The sequence below is a fragment of the Lissotriton vulgaris genome, chromosome 9, assembly GCF_964263255.1.
Source record: "Lissotriton vulgaris chromosome 9, aLisVul1.2, whole genome shotgun sequence".
Taxonomy (NCBI): Eukaryota; Metazoa; Chordata; class Amphibia; order Caudata; family Salamandridae; genus Lissotriton; species Lissotriton vulgaris.
In genome coordinates this window covers 344,103,811-344,123,039 of record NC_141697.1, presented here as the reverse complement: position 1 = coordinate 344,123,039, position 19,229 = coordinate 344,103,811, and the positions used below count along the sequence as shown (strand labels likewise).

At 45.8% G+C, this 19,229-nt stretch overlaps 1 protein-coding gene across 2 annotated transcripts in view; it reads right to left on the bottom strand.

Moving 5' to 3' along the window:
• Positions 1 to 5,566: 5,566 nt before the first annotated feature.
• RIN3 (Ras and Rab interactor 3) overlaps positions 5,567 to 19,229 on the bottom strand; it is a 519,321-nt gene continuing 505,658 nt past the window's right edge. The window contains exon 10 of one of the 2 annotated variants that reach the window (XM_086937691.1): positions 5,567 to 8,559. In XM_086937691.1, coding sequence (XP_086793817.1) covers positions 8,254 to 8,559 — 306 coding nt within the window. In that variant the 3' untranslated portion in view covers positions 5,567 to 8,253. The remainder of the gene's footprint in view (positions 8,560 to 19,229) is intronic. The other variant, XM_086937692.1, reaches the window with a different exon arrangement.

Sequence of the window (19,229 nt, the reverse complement as noted above, 5' to 3'; positions counted from 1 at the left end):
GACCCCTGTGGAGATGTCAGATTTTTAATCTTTACAGGGCCTGATAGTGAAATGGGTCCAGAAAAATAGCTTGAATCTAAGAAGCCACGAGCCCCACAAGATGGGCTAAAGATCTGAGAGAGAAATGAGTAAGAGTTAAGGAATGACAATCTCTTTCTTTGTGAGATCAACCTTGTGAAGAGTAAGTTGCAGGATAGACCGAAAGCTATCTATCAGGAAACCTAAAAATCATCTGACAGAAGGTACCAGAGCTGACTTCTGAACACGGATCAGAAAACCTAGTGGAAGAAGCAGGTCTTGTGTGGCGGGGTTGGATAAAGGGACCGGAGACTGGAGCGAGGTAGGTAAGGTTTTATTTTTATAAAGGACTTCTTTTTCTTGGAGCACAGTCTTTTTTGGGTAAAAGTAGTGGGATCCTTCGTGGTCTCTGTGCTCGGGTACACTCTGCGGACTTCTTCCAGGAGGGAGGATCGTCCGATGCTGGGGCGGGAGCTTCTGGCCGGTTGGCCTGGACGTCTCCTCAGTATGGTATGTGGGAGAGAAAGACAGAGGGGGTACCATCAGGCAGCTGTCCTTCATTCATATGCCAGGGGGCCTAGGAAGTTAGGGGTCACTGCTGGTTTTAGTGTATACACACAGTGCAAATAACGTTGGAGTTAACAAGAGTGCTCTAGAGTGAGGGAGGTGTAAAAGGGGGGGGGGGAAGGGGAAGTATAACCGAAGAACCACAGAGAGAATGCGGTCAAACCAATGCAAAACGAAAACCAACACTATCTCTTGGCATAACCGCCCCACCTCCCTACCCAGCTCGACACCCTTTGTCGTACCTGGGAGAGCCACTCTCCTCCTGGAGGGGGGCTGGGCGACTCGCGGGGTCGTAGGCCTCCAGGCGTGTCCTCTTCTTCTGTCTCCACTCGGTATTGCGTTCTCCTCCTCTTGGCTCTCGGTCCTGGCACTCCACACGTTCTTCCTCCTCGGTGTCGTCACACGCTGAGACCTGGGCTTCCTCCTTTTTCTCCAACCCGCGTATAGCAACGTCATCCCAGGGCGAGGCTCCCAGCTCGGGACACGCCCCCTTAAAGGAGCCGTCCTCGTCGTCTTCTCTTTGATTTCCCCAAAGCGGCTCCGTGTCTGTGTTCCACTCCTTCTGGGGTATGTGGAGAGAGGGGAGAGTTGTTGTGTCAGCGAGCCACCATTCCTTTATAGGCGCTTGATCTTTTATGAGTGGGGTCTCCCGACTACATTTTAGCAAAGATGTAAATGAGAAAGAATAACCTTCTTGTCCTGGGCCATAATCAGAAAGTCATTGGGGTATACGATCAGTCTGATTCCTTGTTCTCCGAGAAAGGCTACAAAAGGTTTGAGAATCTTGGTGAAACGCCATGGGGCTGAAGAAATTTGAAAGCAAGAGCTTATAAGAAGGAAATTCCCCATTGGCATTGAAGAGATTTTCTGTGAGAGGGATATGCAGGAATTGGGAGGTAAGCATCTTGAAGATCCAGTCTACTAACCAATCATCTTGGAGCAAAACATGCCCGTGGTGGAGAATAGTTTCCATCTTGAAATGATGATACAGTATGTGCTGAAAACCTTTAGGTTTAACACAAGGCGACACTTTGTGTTTTTTTTCTGCATCAAGAAGATGGTGCTGAGAAAACCTGTAGGATCGAACACTGTTAGTTCTATAGCTTGTTTGGACAAAAGAGATTGGATTTCGTCCTGAATTAAGAGGGATTGCTTGAGAGAAAGAAGAAGAGGATTAGGTATTCGCAACTGTAGGGGGGTTGAAAGAGTTGTAACTGATATCCTTCAACAGTTTGTATTATCCAGGATCTGTGGTGAGAGGAAACAATGCATTTAAACAAAGAGCTAATCTGCCTCCTATGGTAGGCAGGCCAGAATTGGAAAGTCTTGCCTGAGAATTGTTCTCCTTTGTTCCTATAACCCTTGGACTGGTAACCTCTGGAACATCTGGAATAGCACTGGGGTTTGTAGCCAGCTTGGATGTCGACCTGGGATTGCTGATCGAAAGTACCTTTGTTGAGGGTTTGCCCCCTTTAGGGATAACAGCCAGCAAAGCAACTCCGACCTTTGCAGGCCCTGGCAAAAACCAGAGAAGAGAACATTTTCTTCAGGAAAAGTTGGGCCTTATCCATTTTGGCAAAGCGGGACACGATTACCAAGTTCCTTAATAAAATAGTCTGCAAATAAAAGGCCTCTGGCAAGAGGAACCTCCTTCTTGGTGGCAGACAACTGAGCTTAGGGTCTATTTTAAGTATCAAACTTTTCCACCTTTCTTGAGAAATGTGGGCGGTGGCATTGCCGGAGGACGACGACGGCGGGACAACAGCTACAAGGCAGGCACTGACCAGAAAGACTGGTCATCCCCTTACCGCTTCCCTCCAGGAAGCCTTGGCTAATAACCCAAAGCGTATGCATGAGAAGGGAATCCCCCGCTCACATATAGAAAAACGCCTTAGTGTGTGTATCACATAGTCTGTACCACAACACTAAGTCTGTTTTACTTCACCACACCTTTTTAAAAAACGGTCCTGAGGAAAGCCAGAATACTCTAAGGCACTGGCTGAAACATGTCGACCATCTGAAGGACGCAGGGGGCAGTAACTCGCCACCCTTACGCGTCCTGTAGCCTTACTTTTAACCGCTGGTGACGGCCCAGTTATTAAAATTTAATTTACCCTCGGGTACTGGGACCACCACCAAGCCGTTTTAAATCACAACTCACCCAACCTCACTGCACTCTCAGCAATATACCAGCTCCGCTGTAATCAGGCGTCGTAGCACACCCGGGACATACTAGGTGTCACTGGGGGGGCCCGATAATGAAGCATGCCACCAACTAGGTTGGTGGGTGAGGGCTTCATGAATACACCAACAAGGTGCCTGTGACAGAACTAATTTGAGTACTGTAACACTTTGGTCAAATTAAGCTAGTCCTTTTTGTTTAATCACATATAAACCCTAGGGGACTCGGACTAGCTACCTAGTCCTCTCTCTCCCTCTTGTTATACGCAACTAATTCATGAGACATATCAAGAGAGAGAGAGAGGACTAGCTAGCGTTATATGTATCATCAAAGAAGACTAGCTCAATATGACTTTTATTTTAGGACTCTGACTTGTTTTGTCAGTGGACACCTTGTTGGTGTGTTCATGAACCCTCACCCACCAACCTAGTTGGTGGCATGCTTCATCATCGGGCCCACCCAGTAACACCTAATGTGTTCCGGGTGTGCTTCGACGCCTGATTACAGCGGAGCTGGTATTTTACTGAGAGTGCAGTGTAGGGTGTTAGTGAAGTGACAGTTAAAACAGCTTGTAAAAAGCTAAAGTTGAAGTATATTTTTTTAATCTATTTATTGATCTTTAACCCAATATATCTATGTTGTGGGGACGACAAGGAGCAAGCCATATTATCTAGACCAGGGACAATGCTACCTAACATCTGCGTGGAAGGTCACAAGCAGTGAACAGGCAATTCAAGCACCACGATAACTAGTTAATAATATTCAGCTAAATGGTACTCCTTTATCAGCTTCATAGAGGTGAAATGATGCGTTGCCACAACTAGGATGTGACCGAAAAGTAGCACGTTTCTGCTGCTGTTGCATTGACCCTTTGAGCTACATTAACAGTTATATTACTGCACTGGATACAGTTTGCCACAGGACTCTTTAAAATGAAAGTTCAACGCAAATATACGAGGAATGACCACTTTTATTAATGAAAGTATAAAACAAGTCAACATATATATGGCAGCATTCAGAAAGTAGCAGGAAATACATCCTTCAATGAAATGCTCTTTGTCAACTTGTGTGTATATACATATACATAGACATATACCAACAACATATATTACATGCATTTAAAAACAGTCAAAGGTTTACAGGTAAAGTTTTATATGACATTTATTAAAACATATGCCCTCGTATATCCAGCTATAAATAAAGTGAATGCATCTTGGGGACATATACTTCATTGTTGAAGAGTCACAGGGAAGAGGGCCGTTCAACTACGAGAAATGAATACGGAAATGCAAATTTCAGATTCAGTCTCTTCTGTGCACACAGGCATTTAGGACCAAAGAAATGCACTGCATGAGGTAAGACTGTGGAACTGTGAAATGCGGAATATCTGCTTTTATGGCGTGGTTGCTCCCTACACGAATTTGGGGCGGAGTGGAAAAGTGGGCATTAAGGGTGGGCTCCCACCTAACGTAGGTGACCACCCACAAACTTGTACATCTTACCTTGATACAGTCTGCCAGATAGTTACCACCCTGGAGATTCAGACAAATGTGGGTAGCAAAGGTAAGCAATAAATAATATTCCAGGATAGAAGTGAGCATACACCACCCATATTTAATGTTAAAAGTAGTGGCAGGGTTTATCCATGAGCAGGATGTTTTCCCAGTAGAGAAAATAATTTACATGTGCTAATCCACATTACCGCGTCATTTACGCACGCAGAGTTTTCCATCCATTGGAAATTCAGTATATGGGCTTTTTGTTTATTGGTCTATTTCGTAAGTACTCCTGAGATTCTTCAAGAGTCCCTCAAAAGTCAGACTTGTCCAACTGCATGAATAATAATGCTGGAACAGATTTTTGACTTTCAATCCAAGTTTTATTTTTGATTTGGGTTCATTTGTTATTTCTTAAACAAGTCAAACCTGTGGCAAACCACTCCTTGAAAAATTCTAACCACAGTACTGGTCATTCTAGATAAATGTTTGCATGACTCAGTCGTTCTGTGCATCAGTCCAACAGCACAAATGTAAACACCCAGAATTTAAATAAAGGATAGTAACAGTATCTGATTTAAAGCATTCCAAATTCTGAAAGAGCAGGACTATGAGAATCTTAAAGACAGGAGGATTTGTTGAGGGTCAACGGTCAAACACTGTTCTCAAGGGGGTAAGACATGATTAAGACAAATGTCTCCTGGTTGAACAGGCAACAATCAGAAAAGAAAACCCTGAACATCTCTTTCCAAGCAGGAAAATGCAACTATCCAGCAGCAGCAATGGTATCCACTGTCACACAATGTACACCCATTTCAGCCAACAACAAATATTGTATTCATCTAACTGAATTAAAGTGGTTGCAGGCACAATTTTACTGGAATGCTACATTTTGTACTAGTACTGGGCCAGTGGAAAAGTGAGTAGTTTAATCTTTCATGCACCAATATCTTGCCAAGGGAACTGAATATCTACCTGAAGCGCTTTTCTTTTGTTTACCCAAACTATCCAGGCCTTCAAATAATTTCAATCCATCAAAGATTTGAATACTTTTGAAAACATTCTTCTGGGAACAGTGCTTTTATGGTTCTGTGGCTAGTATATCTGAGGAATTGTGCACAACGCTGCTCATCTATAACCCTGTTTTTGACCAACAATCAAATCTTTATGATGTGAAAAACATCTGAAGGATAAAGATCGCTTTGCATTTCTGGAGCAAAACTGTGGAATGACTGCATCCTCAAAGAGGACAAGGGGGGCCAACACTTCTTGCTTAGCTGGATTATGTTCAAGTGTATCCTTCTTTGTTCACATTGTCCTTTCACCTCAGGTTATTTCATTTTTGCACATAAGTGCTCTGAGGGCCTTGTTGGATATGGTTGGCACTACAAAAATTCTTAAGTAACTTAACTGAGCACTTTCACCTTATAAAGCCTGGGTTCTTCAAACTTCCTTTTCCACTTGGCCTTAAATGTTCAGGGTTGAGGCTTTAAAATGTCACTGAACAGTTTCAAATTATTCAGTTATTTCATGTGCAAAATTAGCAAAATCCACTCAAATTATACAACGGTTGTAGTTGAATCACAATATAAGAGGCAGCCTCATCCAGAAACATCAACTGAATAGCACTAAGACACATGTGGCAGTATTGTAGCACTCACAGTCAGGTGGAGTACAGGCACAACATGTCTACTTTTAAATACTCAATAATACTGCATTGAAATGAAGATGCAGCAATTTGGCTACTACCATTATCCGTCTGAGACATTGGCATCAAACCTATACAGTCCACAAGTTTCTCTATGTCTGGACTTTGAGCTCTAAGAAGAAAGCTTTGCCTTTTTACAGACACTCTTTGTCATTATGCTCCTCAATATACAAGGCCTTGGTTTTAGAATCGGAGCAATACCATCAAGTTCTTCTGAACACTGTTTTTTTTCACAAAAATAGGCAAGTTTTTCTATCTGAAGCAAAATTACCTGTGACTGTTTTATCAAGGGACTAAAATGTACATAGTTGCAGCCTGAATCTCAAAACTTAACTAAAAACCATAAACTAAAAAGTTTATGATTTTCACACATTTTAAAGTGATTTAAACTTTACAACAATCGTCAGGACTACATAGAAAAGCAGACCCAAATTATACAAATCGTGTGTATAATCTGTTCTTTTGCACTTATTAGTGGGGATTGTCTGGTGAACAGACACTTCTAATAAGCAAGTACAATAGGTTTAGACAGCTATGCATAACATTTCATTTTTTTACTTTTTTCTCCACAACATCATTCCCTCCAATTATCTGATGCTACCCCCCCCCCCATAGTAGAAAGTTACTTCTACTGGAATAGTTTTACAAGAGCTCACAGGGTGGGGAATACCATGCACACAGTTGGTAAACGCTCACAAGCTCATTAAATTGTGTATTTCATGAGTGTTGTGCATGTATCTTTGAAAAAGAGCACCTTATAGGGTGCCCGTCAGGCATTGCAGTGCCGGCCAGACGAGGATCATGCCCTATGATGAAGCATGACACCCAGTTGGGTGAGTGAGGGCCCTAATTCCCAAAGCGGGAGACACCCAGGGAAATGTTGCAATATCGACCAGGCCTCTATCTCTACTCTTCCTCAAGGAACTGCATACTGAGATTGATAGTCTGTATCTCCCCCTTATCACACTGCCTTCCCAATCCCTAAAGGTCTTTGTAGGTCTGCAAAAAAGTCAACTGAACTAGCAGATTTTCCTCAGTACCAAGTTCCATCTGTTCTGTAAATCGCCTGAGATCCCATGTTAGGGCCTAAGAATCTTCATACAAACACCCACAGATATCTTTGCACCCATATGTTTAACATACAAGCGCAAAAGCTCTCTGAATGAAATTTTATGAGTTTTCTCATTTACTTAAAAGGAAATTCCAGTTAAAAACAGATGTGTTTTTGTAAAACCCCCACATTAGATAGCACAATCATAAGATTTTGATATTTTTTGTAAACTGTGCCTTCTTTATGCTAGTGCTATGCCTTTCATAATTTTGAGGTCAGACTACTTAACTATTATATAGCCTGCTCCCACCTCCCGCTTCAATTTTGCACCTCGGATGCTGCATATTTCCAGTTCTGTAACAGAATCGAAGCATCAACTTTCCACAGAAGTCTAATTTTGAAAGACCACAGGAGAAAAAAAACCCTTAATAGAAACTGATTAAAAGTTCTTTTAAACTGAGCACCACTTGCAAGCTCTGAATTCATTATAAAATATAATCAACTTAAATGTTATTAATTAAAAAGCATACACATATAAACCAATTTTATGTTCTGCTGCCAGTCTTTGATCAATACTATGTGTCCCGTTTCATCTCAAGCACAGAATAATTCGAATCGCCCAAATTCAATTGGAAACTCTTAGTAGAGGGATAGCTGAAAGTTGGCTTTAGACATGCTCTTAACCCTACTCAAATCCATCTAAAATTCCTTTTTTGCAAGGAGGAGTCATGAGGAAGACCAGCTTCATCTAGTTGTGGGAGCTATGGCATTGCTTGTATTTTACAATTCTCCAAAGTACTTATTATGTGGCTGACGAAAGAGGCCAGGGAAACTCCACACAAGACCATGCAGATCTCCTATCCGGCATGGCAAAGATCTGAGGAGCTCACCTTGACAAGAAATGCAATCAAGATCATATGTTCGATAGATGATCCATTTCTTACCCAACAAAATATTTACCAGCAGCATACATTGCTGAGTTATCAACGTCTGTAAAATGAAGGTTGGCCTGCCAAAACAGGGCTTTCTAGAATTTAGCCAGAATGAGATTTAGCTCAGTCAGTTATAGATTATCATCTGTGCTATCCCATGGACATAAAATCCTCTTCTTGATGGGGATACACAAGGAGCCAAATAAGTGACTTAGATGACATTCGAGAACATCCATCTTCACATTAGAGCCAATCCTTCTCAACATTAAGTCATGGGAGATGACGTACTGGTGTAAACTTCACTCCAGGAAATTTGTCTCTTTAATAACTGGGACTTCGTCATTGCCTACTTCTTTATAGACAAAATGAAAATCTTTCTTGGTCTCGCACTTCAGTATGTAAGACTTTATCTTGTGAGGAAGAGCATCGGATGCAAGCTTCAAATATTTCTCGTCCACTAGAACAAATAGGCCGTACGCTTCCTGGTCTGCAACCTCAAATTTCAGGGCGCACTGATGGGCCAAGAGTTCCGCAAGTGTGTCCGGCTTAATGGCCAGTGTTCTCGTCTGGGTGTCAGGCTCCTGCAATGAGATGGTGATAAAGTCCTGGAAAACAAAAGAGAGCAAGTGTTATATTTCATTGCTGTGTGCCTAACATCCTGCACAACTTTCAGAGTTTTAGTTTGCACCAAGCGAGCAAACATCTTTTGCCTCTTTGAAATGAAAATCCCCCTTAATTATTTATTTGCGCATTTTTATATTGCGCATACTTTCTCCGAAGGTGCCAGAGCGCTTTACAAGAGAACCAGTTACATTACATAAGGACACCAGAGTACATGGATTACATACACGATAAGAGACAGATACATTTGTCTAAACACAAAAAGAAACGCTATAAATGACGGTGTGCACGAGAGAAGTGCAATTTAAACTAACAACGTAGATATAATCAGCCAATATTGGCGGGAAGTGAGCACAAAGAGTATTGGCAGGAAGTGAGCACAAAGAATATAGAAATAGCATAATGATTTTATATAGCATAGCATTATGATATATGAAGGCAACAGTGTATACAGAGTAGACGATGGACAGTATATGAAATGATATACGATGGATGTATACAATGATCCACTTCAGACAGATGGTGGGCCTACACACATGGCGGTCCCTTTGTCTGTAGCCATCAGGGACTGTGTCTTGCACGTCTACATTATTTGTAATTATTTGTGACAGATTTGTATAGCGCCTAGAAACAGGCATAGCACCTAGGAGTAGTAGGGAAGGCACCACGGATTAGTAAAGGATAGTTATTTTACAAGAACGCCTATTAATGGAATTTTGAGTTTACAACTTTATTAGTGAACAGTGGATCAGGAGTTTGACATCCGGGTCTGCGAACAGTAGGACGAAGCAGCGCTGGGTACCAAGACCTTTCAGTTGAACTAGAGATAAGGTATTTTACAGCTGAATTAGGAGTGAAAACATCTTGGCAGTTACCTTGGCTGCACATGAAGTTAATGGTGATGTTCTTTTAGAATATAAAGCCAAAATATGGCTGTTTAAAGAGAGTCCACATTAGCTAAGGATGGCAGCTACCAGACCCACAAGCTTGAGAGAAGCTATGAGATGTGGCACTTGTGCAATGGTGGAAAACACCTGCAAGGGCACTTACAGAAAACATAGCAGAGAATGAAAAGGACCGACAGGGAGGATTTTCAATGTTTTACCTATTTAAACCAGCATATGGCGCACCCAGCTGAGATTTGACATTAGTGAGAACCCTAGCTGTGCCACCACCCAGACATTTATTGTAAAGCTGCACCAACAACCTCAGTTGATGAGGGTCTCCCATCCATAATAGACAGCAGTCAGACAGACAAAGGCATGTGAGAAATAAGACCACCTGTTCTTTTCCTTTTCTGCCATTTTGCTTAACCTCTGCATACGCATATTTTCATTTGTCAAGATCAATTTATATGCTCATTTGATCAAATCATCTTTCTTGCGCGTTAATAAATGTTATTAAAACTGTTGTTGTTCTCATTGAGTGTGCCACTTACTCAAATCGTTTCACCGAAGAATAGCTGATTTTAGACTATCAGTATTGATTAGAATTAGCAAATACCCAGTACAATACACCTATTGCTCGTTTGTTTTTGCTTGTGTAGAACTCTCACTGAGTAAAAACATCTGATCTAAATTTGAAAAAAATCATAAAGAGCTAAGCAAAGGCAATTGTGATGAAAAATTTCAGACTTTCACTCATTAGGAAAAATGCACCTTTTAAGCCAATAGCAAACAAACATTTGTGGGAACCCTACCTTGAACAAGTTCCACTTTAAAATCTCACTACTTCACAAAAATGTCACAGCACTTTATTTTGGGAAATTAATAACTAAACATGGTCTGACCTGTCTTCACATTAGCAACTACGGACACAATAAAAAGGTAGCAGAAACCTATCGAAAAGAGAATTTAACAACTGTTTCTACCAATTAAAATAACCTACCGAAACAAAAATTATAAAGCCTGCATAATGTATTTAAAAAAATGTGGTACCTACTGCCAGATGTTGCTTTCATGGAAAATGGTCTGTAAAGTCTGAAAATAAATTTGGAAAAGAACGTTTCTGTTTCTGGCTAACAAGGTCAGAAATCAGTTTAAGACCATTATCTTCAATTCTATATCTAACCTTAAGATTGGGGACAAGCATGATGTGGCTTTCAAATACCTCATTTTGTTGAAAAGGCTTTGTGCTACACAGCAGAAAAAGTAGAACAAATTAAAACTGGAGCAATGGATCTTAAAAATCCCCAATCTAATCTCCCTTGAAAAGAGTTACAAGGCTTGGACACTGAAACACTTTGATGATTTTTATGTTGCAGCAGAATTCAAATAAAATAATTTTGCAGAGCAAGGAGGATATATATTTTCACTGAAAAAAAAGGTTAAAGGGGCATTATAGTTACACTCAGATTCTACTCATTCAAAACCAGTGAAATTCAAAGCAGTTAGAGCATGGGTACTCACAAACTTTCTCTCGGGGGCCAAATTTACAGTGTGGTTTGTGTCCGAGGGCCGCACCGGTGGGGGCGGGGTCAGTGGGGGTGGGGCGGGGCTAGAGCAACAAAAAAAAAAACTGTGACCATGAGGTTGAACACAGGTCCCTGCAGCAGACGCCTTCCTCCACTGAGCTACAAGACCCGGCATACACATCTCTCTCTCTCTCTCTCTCTCTCTCTCTCTCTCTCTCTCCCTCTCCATCCCTCTATCTCTCTCTCTCTCTGCCTCCCTCCCTCCCTCCATTCCTCTATTTCCCTCTCTCCCTCCCCGGTCTCCCTCTGTCTCACTCACTCTGACTGTATCACTCCCTCTCCCTATCTCCTTCCCTCTCCCTCCCTCTCCCTCCCACCCTCTCCCTTCCTCTCCCTTCCCTCCCTCACCCTCACTCCCCTTCCCCCTATTCCCTCTCCCTCCCTCACTCCCCTTTCCTCACCCTCACTCCCCTTCCCTCCCTCACTCCCCTTCCCTCCCTCACTCCCCATCCCTCACTCCCTTCTTCCCCTTCCCTCCCTCCCCTTTCCTCCCTCACTACCCTTCCCTCACTCCCTTCCCTTCCCTCACTCCCCTACCCTCATTACCTCCCCTCACTCCCTTCCCTCACTCCCTTCCCTCACTCCCTTCCCTCACTCCCTTCCCTCACTCCCTTCCCTCCCTCCTCTTCCCTGCCTCCCCTTCCCTCCCTTCCCTTCCTCACACCCCTTCCTCACTCCCTCGCCTCACTCCCCTTCCTCACCCCCTTCCCTCCCCTCACTCCCTCCCCTCACTCCCTCCCCTCACTTCCCTTCCCTCACCTATTTCCCTCCTTTGCCTCCCCTTCCCTCACTCCCCCTCCCTCACTCCCCTTCTCTCACTCCCCTTCTCTCACTCACCTTCCCTCACTCCCTTCCCTTCCCTCACTCCCCTTCCCTCACTCCCCTTCCCTCACTCCCCTTCCCTCACTCCCCTTCCCTCACTCCCCTTCCCTCACTCCCCTTCCCTCACTCCCCTTCCCTCACTCCCCTTCCCTCACTCCCCTTCCCTCACTCCCTTCCCTCACTCCCTTCCCTCACTCCCTTCCCTCACTCCCCTTCCCTCACTCCCTTCCCTCACTCCCTTCCCTCACTCCCCTTCCCTCACTCCCCTCACTCCCTTCCCTCACTCCCCTCACTCCCTTCCCTCACTCCCCTCACTCCCCTTGCCTCACTCCCCTCACTCCCCTTCCCTCACTCCCTTCCCTCCATCACTCCACTCCCCTCACTCCCTTCCCTCACTCCCTTCCCTCACTCCCTTCCCTCACTCCCTTCCCTCACTCCCTTCCCTCACTCCCTTCCCTCACTCCCCTTCCCTCACTCCCCTTCCCTCACTCCCTTCCCTCACTCCCCTCTCTCCCCTCACTCCCCTCACTCCCTTCCCTCACTCCCTTCCCTCCCTCCTCTTCCCTCCCTCCTCTTCCCTCCCTCCTCTTCCCTCCCTCCTCTTCCCTGCCTCCCCTTCCCTCCCTTCCCTTCCTCACCCCCTCGCCTCACTCCCCTTCCCTCACTCCCCTTCCCTCACTCCCCTTCCCTCACTCCCCTTCCCTCACTCCCCTTCCCTCACTCCCCTTCCCTCACTCCCCTCACTCCCTTCCCCCAATCCCCTCTCTCCCTTCCCTCACTCCCTTCGCTCACTCCCTCCCCTTCCCTCACTCCCTTCCCTCACTCCCTTCACTCACTCCCTTCCCTCACTCCCTCCCCTTCCCTCACACCCTCCCCTTCCCTCACTCCCTCCCTCCCCTTCCCTCACTCCCTCCCCTTCCCTCACTCCCTCCCCTTCCCTCACTCCCTCCCCTTCCCTCACTCCCTCCCCTTCCCTCACTCCCTCCCCTTCCCTCACTCCCTTCCCTCACTCCCTTCCCTCACTCCCTTCCCTCACTCCCTTCCCTCACTCCCTTCCCTCACTCCCTTCCCTCCCTTCCCTCCCCCACTTCCCTCCCTCACTTCCCTCCCCACTTCCCTCATTCCCTCCCCTTCCCTCACTCCTTCCCTCATTCCCTCCCCTTCCCTCACTCCTTCCCTCACTCCCCTCACTCCCTTCCCTCACTCCCCTCTCTCCCTTCCCTCACTCCCTTCGTTCACTCCCTCCCCTTCCCTCACTCCCTCTCTTCCCTCACTCCCTTCCCTCCCCTCACTCCCTTCCCTCACTCCCCTTCCCTCACTGCCTTTCCTTACTGCCTTTCCTCACTCCCCTCACTCCCTTCCCTCAATCCCCTCTCTCACTTCCCTCCCTCCCTCCCCTTCACTCACTCCCTTCCCTCACTCCCTTCCCTCCCTCACTTCCCTCCCTCACTTCCCTCCCCCACTTCACTCCCTCCCTCCCCTTCCCTCACTCCTTCCCTCATTCCCTCCCCTTCCCTCACTCCTTCCCTCACTCCCTCCCCTTCCCTCACTCCTTCCCTCACTCTCTCCCCTCCCTCACTTCCCTCCCTCCCTCCCCTTCCGTCACTCCTTCCCTCACTCCCTCCCCTTCCCTCACTCCCTTCCCTCATTCCCTTCCCTCTCTCCCTCCCCTTCCCTCACACCCTCTCCTTCCCTCACTCCCTCCCCTTCCCTCACACCCTCTCCTTCCCTCACTCTCTCCCCTTCCCTCACACCCTCCCCTTCCCTCACTCCCTCCCCTTCCATCACACCCTCACTCCCTTCCCTCACTCCCTTCCCTCACTCCCTTCCCTCACTCCCTTCCCTCACTCCCTTCCCTCACTCCCTTCCCTCACTCACTCCCTTCCCTCACTCCCTTCCCTCCCTCACTTCCCTCCCTCCCTCCCCTTCCCTCACTCCCTCCCCTCCCCTTCCTCCCCTTCCCTCACTCCCCTTCCTCACATGTTTTGAGATCTACTACTTATATGTAATCGGAAGCGGGTACAAAATCGCCTCTGTACATTTGAGCTATAGTTCCCAGTGGCTGCTGGCATCTACCGGGCAGGGGAGGTGGGCAAATAAAATAATTTATGCATGCAGCATGTTAGCAGCGCCCTGATTGGGAGTGACTCACTCGGCGCTCCACAGCTGCCTAGAGGCGTGTACTTACTCTCAGCCCAGCTACCTTAATGCAGTTGGGTTGAGAGGTTTAAAGTGCGCATGTCTGGCTGGCTGTAGCATGATGGCCAGTCTAAAAGACATGTGCACTTTGAACAGTGCATAGGCAGCTTTCTGCCCACCACTCCTCCCTGCTGTCACTCAGCAGGTCCTGTGCTGTCCTAACGCTTTGTTCAGCACGGGACAATGAAAAATAAAATGGTAATGAATTTCCATTTTATTTTTTATCAGGGGGATCTTGGCGGGCATTTAAGTGGGGTGACGCTCCTACACTCCAATGGAGGAGCACCCCCTGAAAATTCCCCGTTCTGAAAATCCAATACTATACCATCAGCTACTCACCGGTCATAAATGATGTCTTTAGTGGTTCAGAGCTAGAGCAGAATGAAGAACCAGCAATCAGGGACATATTTTCCAATCTTTATGAACCTCTCTCTGGTGTTACCAGGAGATGCGGTGGGAACACCTGAAGCCATCGTGGTATCATGGCACGCTGCCCAGCACTTTTGGGAGATATCGTGCAGCATTTTGCGGTCAGGATGCGCCTGTTGAGGAGAGTGCCCTGATTGTTTTTCTCGGCTCCAAAACTCATCTGCCGAGTGGACAAGATTACCTGTGAAATCATGCCTCAAACATTTGTATTTTCTCATATTCAGCAAGAAATCTGTGTGCTTGGACTCTTAATGATCAAGAGAATAGATTGGCTCTTTAAATCCCCTTCCAGGCCTGGAGCGGTGGCAGGCAGCGCTGCAGCTATTCACTGAAAGCGCTATTCTGAACTGAGCTCTGCGATAAATATTTGGAATTGGGTTGGAATGTAATGGGCTGCCACTCCTGCGCCACTCACCCTGCCTGTGTGCCCTCCTTCCCCCTCCCCCTCCCAGGCTGTGACAGCTTCCAGGGGCGCGCAAACAGCCGCACACAAGCATTTCACAGGTCTTTAAAAGACCATTAGCATGTTAATGAGGCTATTTTCACCTCTCAGCGCCCCTGCAGCCCCACTCTGACTACGGCGGAAATCGCACGGCCCCCACAGGCAGCAGAGTCTCGGAGTCGAGCTCTGGTTGCAGGCAGCTTTTAAAAATAAAAATAAAACTCTGGTACGATGTCTGAAAGGTCCGCGGGCCGCCAGGGAAGGCTTGCTGGGCCGCCACTGGCCCGCGGGCCGTACTATGAGTACCCCTGAGTTAGAGTTACCCAACCTAACTATAACCTACACCCATGCAATGCACTGCTTATGACCTCACATATTACATCACTCATGACATTGTAAGAGACATCACTGATAACATCCCAAATGACATCACTGAAGGCATCATACCATGACTAAGTGCTGCAAAAAGATTTCTGAGACAAAGATATATGCTAAACTACAGCATAGGTTAAATTACTAATCTTTATGTACTAGTAATTAGTCATACTATTTCTAACATATCTAATCTGAGTGTTTCTGTGACTATATATATTAGTGTGTGAGTGGCTGTATGAGTATTAGAGTGGGTGTGTGAGTTACTGTATGAATGTGTTAGTGGTTATCCGAGTAGCTATATGGGTGAGAGTGCCTGTGTGAGCGGCTGCATAGGTGTGTGAGTGGGTGTAAGGTTGTGTGAGTAGTTGTATGGATGAGTACCTCTTTTAGTGTGTGTATAGGTAAGAGAGTGTGAGTGGCTGTACTGGAGACTGAATGTATGTATGAGAGGTTGAAAGGATGAGTGAGTGTCAGTGACTGTATGGATGTGTGAATGGTTAAGTTGTTCTGTGGATGTTTAAGTGATTGTATGGCGAAGTGTGAGGCTGTATCAGTGCCTGTATGGGTAAGTGAGTGGGTTTGTGAATAGCTGTTTTGGTGAGTGAGTGGCAGTGTGAGTGGTTGTGTTGGTGAGTGTGTGGGTGTGTTAGTACCTGTATGGATGAGCGAGTGGCTTTGAGAATTTCTGTATAGGTGATTGAGTGGGTGTGTGAGTGGCTGTAAAGGTTTGAGTGGGTGTGTAGGTGTCTGTATGTCTATGACTGGATGTGTGACTAACTGTTTTTGTGAGTGAGTGGCAGTGTGAGTGACTGTATGTGTGAGTGATGGGTGTGTGAGTATCTGTATGGGTGAGTGAGTGGCTGTGTGAGTTTCTGTATGGGTGATTGAGTATGTTTGTGAGTGGCAGTATGAGTGAGTGGATGTGTGAGTGGCTCTATGGATGAGTGATCGGTTGTGTAAGTACTGGTATGGGTATGTGAGGGGTTGTGTGGGAGAGGTTCTATGGGGGTGTGTGTAGGTGTCCTGTGGATGATGTCATTGGTGATGTCATTTGAGACATCATCAGTGATGTCACTGACCACGTCAGGAGTAAATATGTAAGGTCATAAGCTGTGCACTGCAGGGTCGTACGTTCTAGTTAGTTCAGGTAACTAAAACTGCTGAATGTCACTGGTTTTGTACGAGTGAAATCGGAGCATAACTATAATGTCCCAGTAACCTTTGTTTTTTTAGTGAATTCCTACATTTAAAAAAATTATATTTCCTAACTATAACATCCCTGTAACCTTTGGTTTTTTAAGTGGATTTCTAAGGGTTTTTAATTTTATTTCCTAAGTGTCACCTGCAACCTTTGAGAGTGAGTGCATTAGTGTCTTAGCAGGTGGGTGATTGCGTGTCTCAATGGGTGTGTCTGAGAGGGCCTGGGATTGTCTGCATAACTGTCTCACTGGGTGTGTGAGTGTCTGAGTGTGTGCGTGCTTGGGTGTCTGAGTAGGCGCAGGAGTGTCTGAGAAGGTCTGTGAGTGGGTGCATGAGTGTTTGAGCGGGTGTGAGAGTGTCTGAGTGGGTCTGTGAGTGCTTACGTGTGTGAGCCAGTCTTTGAGTGAGTGTATATTTGTCTGACTGGGTTTCTGAGTGGATGTGCGAGTCTCTGAGTGTGTGAATGAGTGTCTGAGTGGGTACATGAGTGTCTGAGTAAGTCTGTGAGTGTCTGAGTAGGTCTGTGAGTGTCTGAGTAGGTCTGTGAGTGTCTGAGTAGGTCTGTGAGTCTCTCTGTGGATCTGTGAGTAGCTCTGAGAGGGTGCGTTTCTGAGTGGGTGCATGAGTGCCTGAGTGGGTCAATGATGCAGGGGCCTGTGCGGAGCCACCAGGGACCACCACCTCCTCAGGGCCAAATACTTTATTTAACATGGGGAGGGGGCCAACCTTAATTCAATGCAGTAATGGGGCTGACCAGCCCCCCTACTTTGTTGTTTGCAAGCCAGCCCCAGGGAGGGGATGGTCCCTGGGCCGTATATTGTCCGGGAGCGAAGCTGCACAGCCCTCTCCCACTTTAACATGTTATTTTGGCAGTGGGGAGGTGGTGCTAACCAGGGCATGGGGGTTAATGTAGGCCTGCACTATTATTAAATTTGTCCTGGAGAGGTGGTGGTCCCCAGGGCCTGGGGGAGGTCTGCGTGGGGAACCTCTTCACAATTTTATATTTTAAAGCACAACCTCCCCCCCCCCGCATTATTTTTAAAATTAAAGTCCCGGGGAGGTGGGTGTGATGTCGCAAAATCACGAATGGAGTGCTGTTGCTGAGACCTCAGGAAGAGAGCCTGTAGCAGTGTTATATTTTGTGAGCATCTTTTGAGTTTTACTTGGATGAAAGATCAGCCTTAACTGTTGATGACCCTATGGGTGAATACAGTTTCTTAAATGCCTAGCTATGGTCCTTGCGGAGGTTGAACATCTAGAAATGTACTTCACCAAGGGCACTGAAATACCCGGTGATAATAATCAGTGTCGGAATGGGACAGAAATTAGGCCCAGATACCAAAATAAAAGTGGTTCCCAACACCGATTTGGGAAGCTAAAAATGTGGCCCATGTTTGCAAATTGGAGGAGTTTTAAACTCGTAAAGATACGTTGTATAAGTGTTTTGCAAGGTCTAGGATGGAGCCTGCATGGATTTGAGCGTGTTACAAGCAACACCTGTTTTAACAGCAGGTAAATCAACAGTCCACAAATGGCAAAGCAAACCACAAAACAGGCCCCCAAACAGTCAATCACACTATAAATGTAAATAAATGTAAATGTAAATGTCTGTCTTGTCCGACCAGCCAACCGGGCACTGCCTGATTGCCCTATAGGCCAGTCTGACCCTGAAAATAACCCTGTCTTCCTTCATTGCTAATGAGATGTAGTAGTTGTCTTCCTGTATTATTCTACATTATTTGTAATTGTGTGGTAATGAGAGTGAGACCTACTGGTAGAGTCTGTTTGCCTAGTCAAGGTGTGACATGATGAGCCTATAGTATATGAATATGTGAGAAAATGTGTCTTAAGGTGAAAATGGGTTAAAGGAGTTCTTGTGATTTAGTTTACACGACTCTGTCAGTATCCTTTGATTCTGTTATCAGGTGGTACTACTTGAGGACTTTTTGTGAGCCTGCCACTATCATGAATACTAGTTTGGAACCTGCGCAGAACTTCAGTATTCAAACTCTCTTGGGAATCAGATCCACTCCAGATTCCATGACAGGGTTTACTTATCAACCATTAATGCATTATGGTACTGTTGGCGAATCATATTATACTTTGAACTCTGTCTTACCTATGCCAGCATGCCCATGTGCTCCCTTGCACAAATGCTGGTCAAATTACGAAACTAGATCGGATCCATCTTTCCTCTTGTATTTTTGTTCTGCATACTGGTTGCTTCCTGAAAACACGGTGCACTCCTTCATGCAGGGATCTGGAGGAAGGACTTTGACTGCTCTTACCTGCACTGTGCTGCAGCCAGTTCAGACCTGTGCTGTATTACAATCACCCTGCATGGTTGTAATCCTGGCTTCTGCTTCCAGAACTTGTGCATCTACTGCTGTTGCTTGGAGCTCCTGCTTTCTTCTCCATTTGCCTGCACTGCTGAATCCTTGAAACCTTGGCAGGAATTCCTGGTTCCTGCTACTGATTCTTGCAGTGTCCTGCTTTCCCGTGGCTGCCCCATGCAGAATTGTGCTTATGTGTTTCCCTTGTTTCCCAGTCACTCTTTCCTTTATAGCTGGACATCCTGATTTCTGTGTTTTTCCTGCTGGGCTTCCTGACCACGTACTCGCTGAGCTGCCTGCTATTCCATTTATTTCCTTGATCTGAATCTCTGACCAGTCCTTGTTCTGAATTCCTGTGCTTATCCCATGTATAAATAGGGC